At 45.2% G+C, this 17877-nt stretch overlaps 1 protein-coding gene across 3 annotated transcripts in view; it reads left to right on the top strand.

The window, feature by feature from the left end:
• Positions 1–17877, top strand: part of GMPPA (GDP-mannose pyrophosphorylase A) — a 249860-nt gene that overhangs the window by 213793 nt on the left and 18190 nt on the right. For all 3 annotated transcript variants that reach the window (XM_085650103.1, XM_085650104.1, XM_085650102.1), the window contains exons 8-9: positions 4912–5046; positions 11648–11745. In XM_085650103.1, the coding sequence (XP_085506229.1) occupies positions 4912–5046; positions 11648–11745 (233 nt within the window). The remainder of the gene's footprint in view (positions 1–4911; positions 5047–11647; positions 11746–17877) is intronic.

The raw sequence follows: 17877 nt of genomic DNA, 5'->3' as shown, positions 1-17877 counted from the left end.
TGTGGTACACACCATTGTAATCATTAATCCAGCATGTACAGTGTGTCTGTGTTGTGCCTGGCGTGAACATAACATGCATGGTGTATCCACGCCCGTTATATCCCTTGTCGCTCATCCTCAAACCACTTGTGTCCCATTTGCTTCATTGTCTCCTGTCCTATAGCGTTCCTCGTCACCTGTTTTGTCTCCCTTTTCCTCTGCCCCTCTCTTCTTCTGGCCCTTAATTTTTGCGCCATCATGGAATGTGGCCTTTATTTATCTTCTGCTTTCTCAGGGCCACCGCCCTCTTCTGTTTCATGTCTGTCTTCTTTAGTATCCTCCTGTTCTTGGACCACTTCCTTTGTCCATCCTGTCCTGTGGCCTTGTCCGCCATCCCTACTGTCTCATGATGATAGGAGGATGGCTTGGTGAGCTGAACGCTCGCAGCTGTTAAATGTTGGCACAAGTTTGGATCCAGCAAGGCAGATGAAGCTTCCCATCCCAGCGCATCTAGGCAAACTTAGCCGCATGCACTGGGTAATAAAATCTGTTACTTGCAGCACTTAGAAACAGCAGAAGTGCTGTGTGAGCACTATATGAAAAAACTCATTTTAAAGGCCTGATTCAGAGCTTGGCTAATGTGATACCCACAAAAGTGATGGATATTCTATCCGCCGCATTAAATGTGCCGTAGGATATAATGCACTTCTAATGTTATCAATCGTGTGTATGACGTAGTGTCCCATCTACCACACTCCCTATCAGGCCCTCACCGTCACTTGTCTTGTGGCCTTTGTCATCAGTGTATCCTGTTTTACTTTCACTACTTCTGTATCATGCTCTTAACACACAACCTTCTCCTGGTTTGTCACCTTCTCTGGGTTTGTCGCCTCCTCAAACCTTGTGTCTTGTCCTTTTTGTCCTCCACCTTCTCATATGTCCTGGAATCTTCCACTTCTGTCTTCTTCTTCTTCATAGTCATCCTGCACCCCCTTGTGCCTCCTAGCAACGCCCGTCTCATGGTACTTGTCCGCCCTCATCTAATGTATTGCTTAACTTGGTACTCTTGTCTGATGACCCTTCTCCTCTCTCGCACCCCTCATCATTCTCCCCCCCCCCCCCCCCCATCATTTCTGTTTCATAACTCCTTCTCCCTCTGGATCTCATCTTCCTCCTGGGGGAAACAGAAAGATGATCAGTATGCCAGTGTCAGCTACTGGCGATTACTCAACGCCGCAATTGTCTATTGTTTTTTGTCCCCTTTGCCCCTTCTGAAAGGACCAGCCATATGTGGGTCATCCTTGGTCCTGCTCCAATAGGAACATTGCTCAGCTAAGTGCTCCCTAAACAAAAGCAACCCAAGGCCTGTTTCTGACTGGTCTCATCCTCCTCTGCCTCTCATCTGTTGGCCCTCTTCCCCTTCTGTCGTTTGGTCATCATCACTCGCTAATTTTACCGGTTATCTTTGTCCTCCATGCCCTGTTCTAATGCCCTTAAAACACCACACGTCCTGTCTTTTGGGTCTTGTTCATCAACCCTCTTGTCTTGTGGCCCATCATTACATCCCTCTTGTCTCATTTCCATTGTTCCCTTCTGTCTCACTTCTTCTTTCACTCCCTTCTGTTTCATGGCCTTTATCCTCCTCACCTTCTTGTCTCATTGCATCGTTCCCTCCTGCCTCGTGTCTTCTTTCACTCCCTCCTGTCTCATGGCCTTTATCCTCTTCACCCTCTTGTCTCATTGCATTGTTCCCTCCTGCCTCATGTCTTCTTTCACTCCCTTCTGTCTCATGGCCTTTATCCTCCCCACCCTCTTGTCTTATTGCATAGTTCCCTCCTGCCTCATGTCTTATTTCACTCCCTTCTGACTCATGGCCTTCATTCTCCTCACCCTCTTGTCTCATTGCATCGTTCCCTCGTATCTTCTTATTTCACTCCCTTCAGTCCCATGGCCTTTATCCTCCTCACCCTCTTATCTAATTGCATTTTTCCCTCCTGTCTCATGTCTTCTTTCACTTCCTTCTGACTCATGGCCTTCATTCTCCTCACCGTCTTGTCTACATTGCACTGTTCCCTCGTGTCTCGCGTCTTCGTCTTTCACTCCCTTCTGTCTCATGGCCTTTATCCTCCTCACCTTCTTGTCTTGTTGCATCGTTTTCTTGTGTCTTCTTCTTTCACTCCCTTCTGACTCACGGCCTTCACCCTCCCCACCCTCTTGTCTCATTGCCCTTGTCCTTGGCTGGTGTTGTCCCCATCAGTCATATCCATTCATGCTGTCTCTTTTTCTCCTCCATCCCCCACTCCTCCAATGCTCCTGTTTCCTGCCTGCCTCATTTAGGTGTTCCTGTATCAGGTGAGTGTCGACCCCTTCTCTTAGTCCTGCCTCACAATCCATTAGCACTCACAGTCAAGGGTCCTAGTTGGAGACCAGTTTTGAGGTCATACAATGGACTCCAATAGGAGATGCTGCTTTTTGCACGAAATATGCATGCCCTGTCGTCACGGTGAACGGTGGTTCATTCTGCAGAGTTCCCAACATACAGCAAGCAAGTGTACGATAGATGTACTGCAATTTTTATGATTTTTTATGTAATAGAACAATCACAGTTTGGAAAAAATATCTACAAAAAAGATTATTATTAAAAAAATAAATTCATTCGGTTACTAACACTCTTTACCTTCCAACGAAATTAAAAAACATTTTAGTCAGACATGGTTAGTCGCGTAAAAATGCGTAGACTATATTTGTGTTCTTGGGGGTCCACCATGGTTTCCTGCTGCTACAGAATTAAGCTTCACATGCCTTTTGTCACGAGAGCTGCTGAATGGCCATAGAGGCATGAGCAGGCTGGCCTGGTAAGGGACCTGGCTCCTTAGATGTAGGACTAAAGGCCCGAGGAGACATTTACCTTTGGACTTAATCATCATATTGATAATGTTCCCTCTTATGGGTGGAGGCAGTGGTAAAGCAATCCGCTGAAGATCTGACATCCTCAGCAGCTGCTCAGTGCTGCTGAAGAGTGCAACATGGTGGGCAGGCGATTGGTCAGGATTTGTACAGTGCAAGCATCTGTCAGTTTATTCCTCTTCCTTACCCTCAGCTGTAGAAAGAAAGTTCTTTTAATGAATGTTCGCTTTGGATGTAAACTCTAGCAGTTATTTCTCTGTCTATCCCTAGATCTCCCGTTGAGTTTTCTGTCCTGTAGCACACTTGCAGCGATGGGGTTTCACGGGTTGAAAGGTGCATAAAAGAATCTTCAGGGGAACCAAAAGACAACAAATAGATACCTAGATAGATTCTATATGTTTTTTATGACTCAATTATATTCTGCTGTCACAGTGTTGAAGCACTGACAAGTCTGACAGAGAGAAAACAGTTTGGCTTCACCTATCCCTTGCCGTACCAGATATTACGTGGCCAGGATTACGCAACATATAGGTTTCTAAAGCAGGGTTGGCACCTGGAACCAGTGCATTAAACCACTAACTGTCCCGAGTAAAATGCTTGGCAATGGTGCAGGCTGCTGGTGTTATGTATACACTCACAGCTGCAGTGTGCTGTGTGAGACGGCTCACAGTGACATATACCTAGGAGGCATTTGGGGTGTGGAGGTCAGTATAGGATGTCTGTTGTCTCCTGGGAGGACACACTGGAGAGACATTGGGTGCCCAGCTAGGGGTTTCTCACTGGATGATGGAGAGCGTTCCTGGATACTGTATGCTGGTTTCCTGGGAGAAGGGCACGTGGAGAAACATGGGGCGTTCTGTAGGTGACATACCACTGGGTCACGGACTTTAGTGAGACACTGTAAAGTATATTGGTGTCTTTACACTAGGTCCTATATTTTAGGAGGATGGACACTGTATGTTCTGTTAATAGAGCGGGACACTGGACATTGAATTAGAGGTATAATGTGAGGTCGGTCAGTAGGGAACTCGTGCATAGACCATTGGTGCTGTCCCATTGTGCGGCCCTTCACAAGTGGATCCAGTTATGCTGTATTAGGGTCCAAGGATAGCAGTCTCTGGAGAGCTGTGTAACCCCTCTGTATGATCTCCTGGTGAAATGGTTACATGGGGCTTGGATTCACGTGGCTATCTCACTGATGAAATAAAGTAGCTCACGCTTGTCACATGGTGAAGGCAGCTGGTGAAATTGAGAACTCACAGGGTGGGGTGTGCACAGATCACATGACCCAAGTACTTGCCATGTGTCAGGGAGTGCAGTTCTGCAGGGTGCTTGGTACTTCAGAGGAGAGGTGTTTGTGTGTCTCTCATTTGTTCTGGCGACTGAGCTGTATTTGAAGCATGTACCCTGAGGCAGGATCTCTACGTAGCTGGTGGTCTAAGAAGCACCCATATCCTTCATGGGTCGGGTCTTCGAACAGTAGGGTTGGATATGTATTTGAATCACCTGACTTGGAGCTGTGTGAAGTTCAGAAGAGAGAGTGCTACGCGAGCCATTGCCAGTGGTTAGACTTATGGCAAGCAGCCTCCCATCACCTTGGGAATGTGTCAGTTCAGAAAGGGCCACTTGATGGAGACGCATGGGAGGATGAAGGACTGTGAGACTTCAGCAAGTTGCGGAATGTGTATGGGTGGTCGGACACAGAGAGCTGCGTTTGTGTCGGGACAGCACGCTTAGTATGTAAGAGTGGAAATGTGGAAGGCTGCCATGGTGTGCATTGGTGTGAGAAGGAGAAGAGGCCCAGGAATATGGCCATACGCTGGATTGTGGGGTGTAAATGCACATCACGTGAAGACAGTGGCAGTGGTTGATGTGCAGGCCCGGGGTGTTGTGGTGTTGAACCAGTGACTGGAGTGGTGGAGTGTTGTGTAGGGAGCGACTGTTTCCAGTGCCAGGAGTTCTTTTTCCTACATTCCCTTCAGAGTCCACCATTCCTTTGCTCATGTCTCCTTTCCTGTCACACAGCGAGGAAACTTCCAATGGCTGGCACCGAGCGGAGGTCATACGTCTGGAGCAGGACATCTTCACCGCCCTGGCTGGGCATGGCAGCCTCTACGTGTACAAAACAGATGGCTTCTGGAGTCAGATCAAATCAGCAGGGTGAGTAAGAGGGAGGGCAGTGATGCTGGTGGTTGTGGAAAGTGAGAGGAGGTTGGGACATGGACTAGAGTGGTGGAGTGTCCGAATCCTTTCGAGGACCTGCTCTGGAGAGTCGAGAGCTCCACCGTATTGGTGCAATCAGTCATAGCACAGTACGTTCTCATGGAAGCGAGTGCTACTCCGCTTTGTGTGATCTCACTTCTGAGTTGTACATTTTTGGCTATCCTCATTCGAAAGGATGAGCGCAAATAGACCCATTTGGCATCAACCGATTTTACAGCTGGATTCAGAGTTTGACCGCTAAGATTCGAGAACAACCGGTAGGTCTCGTTTGACTGCAACCAGAATCTTCACAGGTGCCCCATGATCAAGCTGTTTACCATTCACACATTCTGATAGGTTGTGGACGATTGTGCATGGGCGAAGGGGAGAACCCTGGGAGTGCAGTAATAAGGCACGTGTCAGAACCCAAAATAAAATATCATCGGATTCCATGAAGCACCAACAGTGAGGGTGTATCACTTACACAGTGAACTCTCTGATCATGCACGCCGCGAATAAAAAGTTCTCTTTGCCCTTCAAGAATCAGTGCTATTCTTATATTACCAAATAGCACCTGTATATCTGTCCTGTAAGAGTAAAAGGCAGTCTATTCTGCCAGTATTTGGACCTGCATTTTGTAGGTTACGTACTGATTTCTGCAGCAGGCTGTCCACCGAAGGCGCTGTTTAGGAGGCTGTACTGTGAGTCTTCTGACACTGAGGTGCTGGGCCCATGGTGAGTGATAAGATCTCGTTCGTACAACTGCTCAGCTGGATGACAAGTTTCCGATCAGATTAGTGCTCAGACTGCGGTCTCCTTGGAGTCCCTCTCTCTGGGGCTTGTCTGTAGATCCACTCAGCCCTAGGGTAGATCTGAATGCTGACCTATAGTTTACGATGCCTGCTGGGTTACACTCCTTGTTCAATTGTGCAGGAAATTGCTGAGTGATGCCCAGGGTTTCCGGTCCTCCTTGCACTTGTGAACTGTTTGTGTAACGCCTGTGGAAGACCGTGAGCTCTCCCATGAGTTTCTCGGTTTGCAGTGGGATCTGGAAGTGCATTTTCAGGGTCTGGAACAGTTTTGGCAATCTTGCCAGGAGCAGATCTGAATTTGAGGAAGCCATTTGTAGGTCAGGCTGCAGAATGGAGATGGATGTAATAACATTGCTCTCTATGACCAGGTTCCCTTCTACAAACTCTTCCAGAGGTTGAATGCATAGCTTACATTTCAGGAGACCCTGACAATGGAGCCTCAGGATCAACAGTGTAAAACAATGCTTCCCAAAGGTTTTAGAACCACAACCCACTTTTTAGTACTACAAGCTTTCGCAACCCACCAAGCATTACTAGACATGAGGCGGGCGATATGTTAATGTAACTAAAGCACCGTGTGGCAGCGCGTTGTCCTATGCAGGCAGCACATTTTCCATTGAAATGGTCACTAAATTTGCACAGACACACAGCTTTATTGCTAAAACTACATTGCACACAAATGATGGTGTGTATTTATTATTTGTGCATCGCTATGTAAAGTGAGCCTCGGACCTGCTCAATGGGGTCGCGGGATTTGCTCTGATCCTATTAAACGTTTTGTCCCCATCACACCTCTAAATTACCACAAAAGTGCTTCCTTTTGGCTTTCCCAGCTGCTGAATGTGCACAATTCCTGTTATGAAAAAATGGCACCCCACAGCTTTTCCTTTCGCACTTCATGTACCCCAGCAACATTCACATCATTCACTTCACTCTTCTTTCTCCGACTACAAAGTGAAAAGCGTTTGTAAACACCAGTCCCCATGTTAAAGAAATAAGCAGCAGTTTATCAGAACCCCTAGCCTGACATTTGACGTAGGTCTTGAACGTAACAAATGTGACAAGATTAATGTCTAGGTTAAATGCATCTCTATTTATTACATAGTCCAAGGTTCTGTCTTCTTGAAAATGGATTCTCTCGAAACAGTAAAAGCTTGTTATTCGATTGATCTGTAAACGGGACAAAATGCATGATTGATTAAAAGTATTCAGCACAGGAAGTCAGTTATGGTAGCCAAGAATTCATTTGCCAAAATATTTGACTCTCAGAATGTAGCTTAGATTTTATACTCAGACGAAGGAGCCTAGGTGACTAGTTTGAAACACAAATCTGAAGATATTTCATCTAAAGCATTATGTTAGGAATATGTAGGTCAAATTTGTGAATTTCTTTTTTTAAATGTCTTGATTTGCAAACTCAAGTTTGGTATAACTTCAACTTTGGCCTATGTATAATCTTGCCTTTACTTCCGCTTCGTAGATGTACTAGTCTAACTGCAGTCCTAACACTTTGAGAAATATGATAGATCATGATAATGGTAAATTGTGATGAGGGCTAAAGCCTTTATTTCAAAGCGTTTTCAAATTAAATTATTTTATGCTAGATATTTCTCAAAGTAAATGCTTTTTCAAGCTATATGTTTAAAAATATAAAAAACTCAGCATGTTGCAATCTCCACCAGGAGAATGGACAAATAGTTTTAAATAGTTGGCACCTTGGTAAATGGGTGCTAGTGGGGTTCTGAAGTAGCCGGGAAGCTTTCTGTTTTGCATCAGTGCATTACTCTGGTATTTTAAATCCTATCTGAGAGACCGCATCATAATCTGCGCAGTTCCCACTGTCTCCATACCCAAACATTCAGTCCGGTACTGGTGCAGGAAGTTGCCAGTCTGCGTGACCTGACCAGTCAGGACCTGCGGAAGCAGAGCATGGGAGGTACCCTCACGTGAAGGTGACTAGTTTGGACAGAAGGCAAACTGAGACTTCTTTGTAGGAGTGTGGCTGGGGTGGACCTGAAGCTGTAAAGGATTGAAGGGGTCAGATAGGGTCAGGTAGGTGGTGAGCCCTACTATAAACTGGCGTTTAGGACCTGCAGGGCTTTTCTTGGCTGGCTCCAACAATAGAAAGCTTTTGACCTGATGGTTAGGCCTCCGGGCTCAGTACCACTTGTCCCACCACTTGCCTGTCACTAGATTTCTCTTCTCAAGACCACCACGAGAGAGATCTGGCAGTCCTTGTTCCCAGCTCTCATGTGCTGGGAGAACATTTCCTGCATGTCAGGATCTTCAGTGCCTTGTTTTCTTTTATTTAAAAAAAACAAAAAGAGTCTTCCTTTGGGAGTTCATTCTATTACTGTAAATCCACTGAAGGCACAGGGATCCCCACCTGATTGACAGGTGTTTTCCCCCAGGGGCAGGGGCGTAACAAAGGCCCCCGCAGCCCCCGCGATGTGGGGGGGGGGCCTGAGCTCCAGGGGGCCCCCACAACACTTTACCCTGGCGTGACAGCTCCTGAAGAAGTCCGGAGGGGGGCCCTCCCTGTACTGTGCAGGGGGGGGGGGGCCTCCAGTTTCATTACACCACTGCCCAGGGGAGCAGAATCCATTGCAGCCGTCAAACTGGCGTGTCACCCGCCAGAGTCTTAATGACTCTAGAAGTGTTTCATGATGGCAAACCAGGTATCTGCTGCCTCAAGCTGTCAGTTACGGCTCTGGCAGTCTAAGGGATTGAAGATAAAACACCAGGACCGGGTGAAACTAGGCTCATCTGTGGAGAGACAACATCTGGCTACTAATGTGGGGCAGGAGTGATGGACTCGGGTGATGCACAGGCTTTTGGAAAACCAATGGTAAGTTCAAGAGTGCACTAAAGAAAACAGAAGTAGGAAGCGGTCTCTTTATTTGATATTTCAAAATTAGATTTATCGTGCAAAGAGTCCAGGGATTCCCTTATGAGTCGAATGTGGGCGAGCTACGGTAATCCCAAGGTGCTCGTCTAAGGGGTGTGTGGTCGAGAAGCCTTAGGCTTATCACAGAGAGTGCAAGACATCTGAAAATACACACCATAGTCAATAAATGAGACACACGACTCAAGTACGAGATCCACACCAATTTATAAAAATAACAAGTATCTTTATATATGTTTAGGCATCAGAAGCAAATCGTTCAGGTAAGTATGTTTTTAAATAGGAAGTCTTTTCAGTTAAAAAAGTCGACACTGCAATTTTTAGAAGCTGCAATGTTCTCCTATGGGGGATAAATTAATGTGGCATTCAGGTAGAGTACAGCGATTTATGGGTCCAATCTCCAGATATTAAGGTGAGTTGTGGGCAGGGTCCAAGGCAGCACCAGCAGCTCTAGGGCGGCCGGGGGCAGAGGTGCAAAACAGAGTTGGGTGCCCAATGCTACTCTATGGGGATTGGTTTTCGCATGAAAAGGCTGCAGGCTCGGACTGGGAGGCCTGTCGGGCTGAACCAACAGGGGGGCTTAGACCTCACAATGCTCAGGGACGTAGGGATACCTTGGGTCCTATACCCCACGGCCCATGGACAACGGTGCAGAGGTGTCTTTAGGTGTCATTTTTTTTTTTAACCGGAAGCAGTCGTGGTAGTGGGGGCCTGTGTGCAGAGACTGCAGGTGAAATCTGAATTCACTGGGGGCGAAACCACGGTGGACTCTGTCTCTGGATGGCTGGGGAACCACAGTGACACCATTGGCCCACTTCAACTCTGCTTTGGAGCGACGGATGCAGTGAGTCTTTGGTTGCCTACAGGATGCAGGGAAGCAGGTTCGCTACTTCTCAGGAGACCTTGGTTCCTGGTTGAAATTCTGGCAGGTCTCCTGGACTTTTAGGAATCTGCAGCTGCAGGAAAAGTCGACCTTTGGCACAGTTGTCTAAGTCAGTAGGCAAGCCGGCAGGGTTGGTGCAAGGTCAGTTTCTGGGTCTTCGGTACTTGCAGGATGCGACTCTTCGTGTCCTTCTTCGTCTTTCAGGTGGGCAAGATCAAATTTTCTGGTGCCAGGGGCTCCCCTAAATACTGAATTTAGGAACTTTAGCGGAGTGTAGGGTAGTAGCCAATGGGCTACTGACCCTTGGGGTCACTACATCCCCTATATGACCACTTCATGTGGGAAGTTGGCATAACCCTTGGCCAGAATTCCAAAGTATGTCATCCCACAGATGGCTAATTCTGAAAAGTCTTGTCCACCTCAGTTTAGCCGACCTCAGGGGTGGTACTAGCTTGGGGGTGGCACGCCTACCCGACTAGCTAATTTTCTAGCCTGTCCAGGTGCCAAGGTGGGTTGGCTTCCTCTCCTTTGAGGGAAACCAGACTCACATTTCAAAGGCGTTAGCTTCTTTGAAGCTCCGCTGCCTTGGAATGCTAATCAGCAGGTCATCCTGAGGGAGAGGGTGTAAGCACCTTTCCCTGAGCAGGCTTTATTTCTGACCTCCTGAGAGAAAAGGCTCTCACCCTTGGGGGTCAGACACTCGTCTCTGGTGGCAGACTGGCAGAAACCAGTGAGTCAACACACCAGAGGCTGGTAGGTTTTCAGGGGGCACCTCTAAGGCACCCTCTGGGTGCATGTATTAATAAATCCATCACCGGCATCAGTGTGGGTTTATTAATACGAGATGTGTGATGCCAAACATCTCTAGCTTCAGTGAAGCCAGCACGTGTTTGAAAATGGCTTCATTGTTCACTTACACTGGCAGTAATGAACTGGCGAGCACAGGGGCATATCTTCTCATGCAGGTATGCTCTCACATGTGATATTGAGCACCCTGCCTTAGGGCTGTTAGGCCTGGTGTAGGTGTGACTTACAAATATTACATGCAGTGGTAGGGGACATGGCACAGAGGGTTATGTGTCATGTTGTGTTTTCACTTTTGCACCAAACCACGCAGCCTGCAATGGCAGTCGTGGATGTGCTTGGTGAGGGATCCCTTAGGGTGGCACAATTCATGCTGCAGCTCTTAGGGACCCAATTTAGTACTTCGGGCCCTAGGTACCAGACACTCTATTTACTAGGGACCTACAGAGGGTAGTAAAGGGATTGCCATTTGGGAAAAGCAATTGTACAGTTGATAGGAAAGAGATCTGGAACTAGGGACATGATTAGCAGGACCCGGTGCACCTCCAGTTGAAATCACATCATTTACCAGGCAAACAGTAGGGGTGACCATGTCAAAAAGGGGTAGTTTCCTACAAGAAGGTTCTCTCAGATGCTCACCATGTAAGAATCTGCAAGATTAAAAGAGTAATTTTCATAGCAGAATGAAAGGCAATAAAATTTGAGTTACACACCGGTGGCAACAAATCTTCAGGTACACTTTTGAGTAGAATGGAGCAGCTGGACTGCGGTGAAGTGGTAGAATGAAAAACATGATGAGTGTGTGAAAGCTTTAAAAGAAAAGGAAGAAACCTAATAAATAAGATACTGCCATTTTGCCAATCTCAAAATAAACATGTACAGTGCTGAATATTAGATTAGAAAGATCTAATACCAAGGAAATAATTGGGTGAGGTTCCTTTGTAGAAGAGAAAAACTGTTAGTTACAGAGAGTATAGATGGGAAATGGTGACCTGAACGTTCCCTGGTTGCAGATGGTACTCACGCTGAGTGCTGTACAAGGAAGCAAACTCTGAGTTTGCTCTGCTTGGTGTAAGGTCGACCTAAGTTCGCATTAGGAAAGTCATGCTAAAGGAGATACTTGTCATCATTCCTGACTCCTGTGTGTTTCTCCAGGTCTGCAATCTACGCAAGTCGTCTGTATCTGAACTGCTACAGCAAGTCACACCCAGAGAGACTAATGCAGGACAAGGCTGGAGGACCTAACATTCGAGGTACCACTATCCCGACTACTGGGGGGCCTGAAAATGGCTGCTTCCTCCCGTTCTCCACTGAGCTCTCCCTTTCTCTGTCTGTGGTCTCTCAACTAGTGCACCTTTTGTTTGTTAGCACTTCACTCCTTGATAGCGTGCTTGGAGCCAGTGTATCTTTACAGTTAGTTGTCGCCCTAGTGCCCTCTCAAGTCAGACTGTCCTCTCTGCAGGGTGTTGCCAATCTCCTGTGCTCTGCGACTGGGTGTTGGTAATGTGATATGATGCTCTGTTGCCTTCTCTGACCTATGTGTGCTGATGACTGCAGGTTGTAGACAACAGAATGCTTTTATAGGGACCAAAAACGCAGAGCAGGGAGAAAGGAGTAAGAAGCAAATGATGGCAAAAGTGTGATATCAGGAGAAAGCAAGGATGACAAAAAGATTTTGCAAGAGTGAGGTACGAGACTGGGAATGTGAGGCAGGAGAATAAAAAGGTATAGGGTGAAACTCAAGAGTAGTCAGCCTTGCTAGTCAGCAGCCTTGTTGTTTAGTAACATAGACCTCTTAAGAAAAGCTTTGAGTCCTTGAGCGTATTTGTTGAGCGGCGAGGCATAGATTGACATTAAAGAAGGACAGGTATCAGTTGCAGAGAGATAAAGTAACGTATTTGGGGTTTGAAATGTCTGTGAAGGGTATCAAGCCTAAAAAGAATATTATGAAGCCAATGAGGCGACTCCTCCACTGAAGAAGGAACAATTTTGGTTTGGCTCAATTTTTCTCGTTATATGTTTATAACTTTGCAGAAGTGGCTGAACCAATGAGAGTGCTAAAGAAGTGTATTTCTTCGGGGACGTGTGACAGTGCATTTGAAGATATGAAAGGGCTATTGCTAATACATCAACTACAGGCCATTTCAATGTCTACAAGAGACTGTTTGTCACTACAAGTGCCAGTAATGTGGGGCTGGAAGCTGCAACCTCTGAATAAGTGGATGGGCATGAAAGAATCCTAGACTTTGCCTCGAGATGAGGGCAAGGAGTGAAGTATCGTATTCTATGACCGCAAACGAGGCCAAGGTGTGCTGTTGGGTAATCAATCATTTTAGGTACTATCTGTGGGGCTCTTCCTTCTACAGTCAGAATTGATCACAAACCTCTATTCCATATCTTCATGTGTGGACGAGGCCTGGAAGGGAGTGTAGCACCAGGGACATCACGATGGATGCTCACTGTGATGGATTATAATATTGTGGTAGAATATGTGAAGGGGGCGAAGAATGTTGCAGCAGATTATTTACCACTGCTGCCTGTTGAAGATGTGTCATGTACAGAAATAGAAAAAAATAAAGGGATTTCCATTGGTGGAGAATTTGCTGTCCTTGAGGGGGAATGGGTGAGATCTGTAACATGGAGCGTGAGGTCAAAGATATTGTGCAAGAATGTTATGTGTGTGGAAAATAGTGATAATACAAAAATAGTTTGACAGCCACCACTCAAAAGCTTAGACTTAATGCAAAGACCATGCAAGAGGTTAGATGTAGACTTTATAAGGTTGGTTGATATATTGTGAGCAGTGGACCGGTTTCTATTGATTTTGATGGACTACCACAGTAAGTGTTCTTTTATGAGGACTATGGATCAGGTGAACACAAGCAATGCAGTAGGGTTTTGAAGGAAAACTTTCATGAAAGAAGGAATACCCAGAGTGCTGATGACAGATTATAGGGGGCAATTTATTTCCAGAGATATGTAGGAATTCTTGGAGGAATTGGGGATAAGACTGAGTGGGTAGCATAGTTTAAACCACAGGCAAATGATCTAGTAGAAATCGAGCAGCGATGAAGGCTATTCAGTTGTCTTTTGCGGATAGGTTATTGTGGAAGGATGAGTTGGGCCAATTGGTTTGGGCGTACAGGGTAACTCCTCACTCTATGACTGGAGTGTCGCCCTTTACCTGGTCCCCAAAGGTAAGTTTGTTGTCAACTGTATCCCCCATATTCTTTGCTTTCTTAGTTGGTTCAGGGAGGGTCCCCAATTCTTCAGGCCACCAGTCTGGCGTCCAGAAGTTGGCATAGTTGTCAAAAATAATGACCTCTGTTTTGCTTGAGCCAGTTACAGACCTTTTCACAGCTAGTCCCGAATCAGTTGATTACGAGCATAATAGTATATTGCACCACCAGCCTGAAGTTTTTAACTCTCAACCAACTCATGTAGACTCAAAACCTTCTACAGGAGAAACTGGGGGAGTTATAAATGTTGAACAACTAAACCAGGTTTTAGAACCTACTATTACTGAGGCTGTAATTGATACAGAGATTGGTGATGTCTGTAACGTGAGTCTAGTCTCTTGGAACATAGCAGGCCTGGCTGATAAAATAAGTGACTCTGCCTGGCTTGCATTTGTCAAAAAATATGCAATTATATGCCTCCAAGAGACATGGATGGAAGAAAATAATGCCTTCATTGAAGGATATCAAAGCATTCTTAGGCCAGCAGCCCCCTCAGCTAGTGGCAGAGCAAAGGGGGGTCTTGCTATTTTTATTAATCTGGCTCTTTCTTGTAATATAATTAACCAACAATGTGCAAATTGTAATATTCAAATACTTGTACTGAAGAGAGGCAAACATGCTCTGACTCTAGTTAATTTTTACAATGCTGTATCCAGCCAAGGGGAGTGTAATATACTGTTACTGAAAGAATTGCTGAAAGAAGGATCAGGCACTTTGCCATGTAATGTATTGATTGTAGGAGATTTTAATGTACATCCTTGCGGTAACCCACGAGATACCCCAATGGGATCCCTGGGGTGCAACAGCATGGATGGTTTCCACTTTGATCATACTAGGCGTGGTTCTCACCTAAATGATTTGCTAAATGAAAATAACTTGTCTGTAGCTATGTCATTAGTTCATGAGACCAAAGTTTATGATATTCCCACATTCAAAGGCTCAGGATATGGATCCTTTATAGACCACATATTATTATCCGCCGACCTTGTCAATCAGGCTTCCAGTTTTACCATCCAAACAAACATCTACAGTGATCATAACCCCCTTATTATTAAATTGAACGGGGGTGTTTTTGAACAGCGAAAACACTGTGTAGATGGGGGTATCATAAAATGTATAAGCGGTAAACGTCGTCTGAAATGGCACTTGGTAAACCAAGAAAATCTCTATATTGAAATTAACAAGATATGTGGCGGGGATCTAGCGGACTGTGTATCAACATCTATGCCCCCAGAGCAAATCTTAGCTATTTTTGAAGGTGTAGTGTCAACAGTAGGTTCCTTGCTATCAGTCTCAGTGAAGGGGCAAGTTAAAAATGATCCTTAGTGGTTTGATCATACATGCTCCTTGGCAAACAGAAATTTAAGAAAGGCGTTAAAAATTAAACCTAGAGATTCAGGTCAAATTAAAAATCTCCGTTTAATTTATAAAAAAACACTTTTTTAAATTAAAGTTTGTACCTGGGAGTCTTTGCTTGACCCTTCAGTCCTGGGTAATAGCAGTAAATTTTGGGAAATTGTAAACAAACCTTTGTTTGACAACCCAAGTGATACTGCAATAGGTACCAATATCCCAGCGGCAGATTGGGTCAGCCATTTTAGTGCAATTTTCAAAAGCCATGAACAACAGACAGTTTATGACCTTTTAATACCAAAGGATAATTTTTTATGTTTCTCAGTCAATGAAGTAGAAAAGGCTATCCAACGGTTAACTGGTAATAAGGCACCAGGTCCGGATGGCTTGCCTCCGGATCTTTTTAAATCTTGTATCTCATTATGGGCCCCAGTTCTCACAAAGGTGATAAACGCAGCTGCAATTTTCGGGAGCCCAAAGTCCTGGGGGCAATCGACTATTGTACCTGTGTTTAAAAAGGGCGACCGAAGCAACCCGCTATGCTACAGGCCAATATCTTTAATTAATTCTGTAGCAAAAGTGGTTGGAGGAGTAATTTTGAACAGGCTAACAACATGGGTAAATGAGAACAATGTTATATCGCCAATACAATATGGCTTCAGACCTGGTCATTCAACAATAACTCAATGCCTGAACCTATATTTGATTGTAGGCAAATACACTTTGGCCCGGCAGGGAACCATTCATATGGCTTTTATGGACCTATCGTCCGCTTTTGACTGCGTGGATAGAGGTAAACTGTGGGACATTATGCTTAGGATGGGCGTTGAACAGAATTTAATTCACGTATTGGCTGACTTGCACTCAGATACTAGAGCTAATGTCCGATACACTCAAGACCTGAAAGTAACAGGTGACATTAGAATTAATCGGGGTGTCCGCCAAGGATGTATTCTAGCACCGTTCCTGTTCAACCTGTATATCAATGAGTTGGAGGATTATTTGATTAGAACAGGTGCGGATTACCCCTACGTCGGCCGAAAAGGCGTCCCAGTTCTGCTCTACGCGGATGACGCTGTCCTTATTTCAAGGACAGCAATTGGCCTCCAGATACTCCTAAACTCATTTTATGATTTTATGAAGTCTCGAGGCTTAAGCATTAATAACTCAAAGTCCTATGTTATGAAAATAGGCCAAGGGTCGCGAAAGTCAAATTCTTTTATCATAAATGGGGAAAAAATTCTAAACTCTAAAACCTTCTCATACCTTGGGGTCCTCCTTGATGACCAACTAACCTGGGACCCAGCTGTTGTTAAAAAGAAGGGCGAGGTAACACGCGTCAATGCAGCCATACTTGGCTTTGCAAGAAAAATGGGCGCCCGGTGGCTGCCCTGCTCAAACTATATCAAGCCAAGAGCGTTGCCACTGCCTGTTATGGCAGTGAGCTTTGGGGCTACAGTCAGACGCGAGACTTGGAGGTCGCAGAAAATAATTTTTAAAAAAAGGTTTTGAGGCTGCCAAGGGGATCCGGAAACTTCTCGGTACACGAGGAGTTAGGTGTACCTTTTCTTAGTGACAGATTAGCAGCAAATCCCCTATTATGTTGGCTGAACTCTTGGCTAAACAAGGATATACCTCTCACCCATGACATATTAAAAGAAGCTTTAACCTGGGATGGTAGGTTCAAGGTCCCATGGTTGAGGTATATTAATGACCGTTTCACTGAAATGGGACGGCCAGACCTGTTCTTAACTCCAAATTCCATAACCAAAGCTGATGTTACTTTTGTGAAAAAAACATTTATGTCAACTAGGTATCTTGCCCGGGAGGAGGGTGAACTGTTGAAAGACAGTGTTAGGAAACATGCCCTACTTAAAACATGTCTGCAAATGGAACCGTATCTATCATGGCCTATGTCTGGCTATGATCGCTATTTATTGATACGGTTCCGTTTCGACTTATTTCACCTCCTGTTGGCGATCCCGGGAGGGGCCCATCGAGGTCAAGTGTTACCTGCTTGCGGCTGCGATGGGAAGTCTCCGCAAGATTTGGCGCACTTTTTATTTATCTGTCCTTATTATACAGTACCGCAGAAATTATATCTAAAGCCTTGCTTAAAAGATTTAAATCTTACACAGATCAAACCAGCTCTTTATTATCTTCAACTCTTGAACTCCGACTGCACTTTATTCGTATGCAGCTTCCTGAAACTATCTATTATTTTCAGGAAAAGTATGGAGGGTTAACTACGCTGCTACTATCATTGTACTTTTTAATCTTTTTAATTTTGGATAATTATTTATATTCTTAAACTGTTTATTCTGCCTGTTGCTCTGGTTCTACAATAACTCTGTAACTTATCTTGTCTCATAAATGAATTGGATGGTTTGCTTTTATCTGCATATCTATGAAATGTGTTTATGACTGTATGCTTATGAAATGTACTTTTATGATTGTCAAGTATACAATCGAATAAAGATATTTGAATTTGAATTTAGTGCCCCATTGTCGGTTCTAATGTGTGTAATTGGTGCCACAGACACAGATTCCTCTTGTCTCATGAGTCAGGCCAGCTGTGATCCTATTCTATCACCCTCGCTATACAAATGTTGCCTATAGGTTGTATGGACGTGTTTTTCCAATCGTCCAAGATTGGTCAGAAGGGCCTCTATGGCCGTGCGCCACTCCTTCAATTTCTGGGGAGCAGATGCAACTTCAGACTCTAGCCTACCTAGGACAGCTTCTTGAGTGGCCACGTCCTACTCCAGTTGACGCTGGACCCCATAAGATGTT

Source organism: Triturus cristatus, chromosome 3_2, assembly GCF_964204655.1.
Source record: "Triturus cristatus chromosome 3_2, aTriCri1.1, whole genome shotgun sequence".
Classification (NCBI taxonomy): Eukaryota; Metazoa; Chordata; class Amphibia; order Caudata; family Salamandridae; genus Triturus; species Triturus cristatus.
Note: the sequence above shows the minus strand (reverse complement) of the source record. Positions and strands in the feature narration are given on the sequence as shown.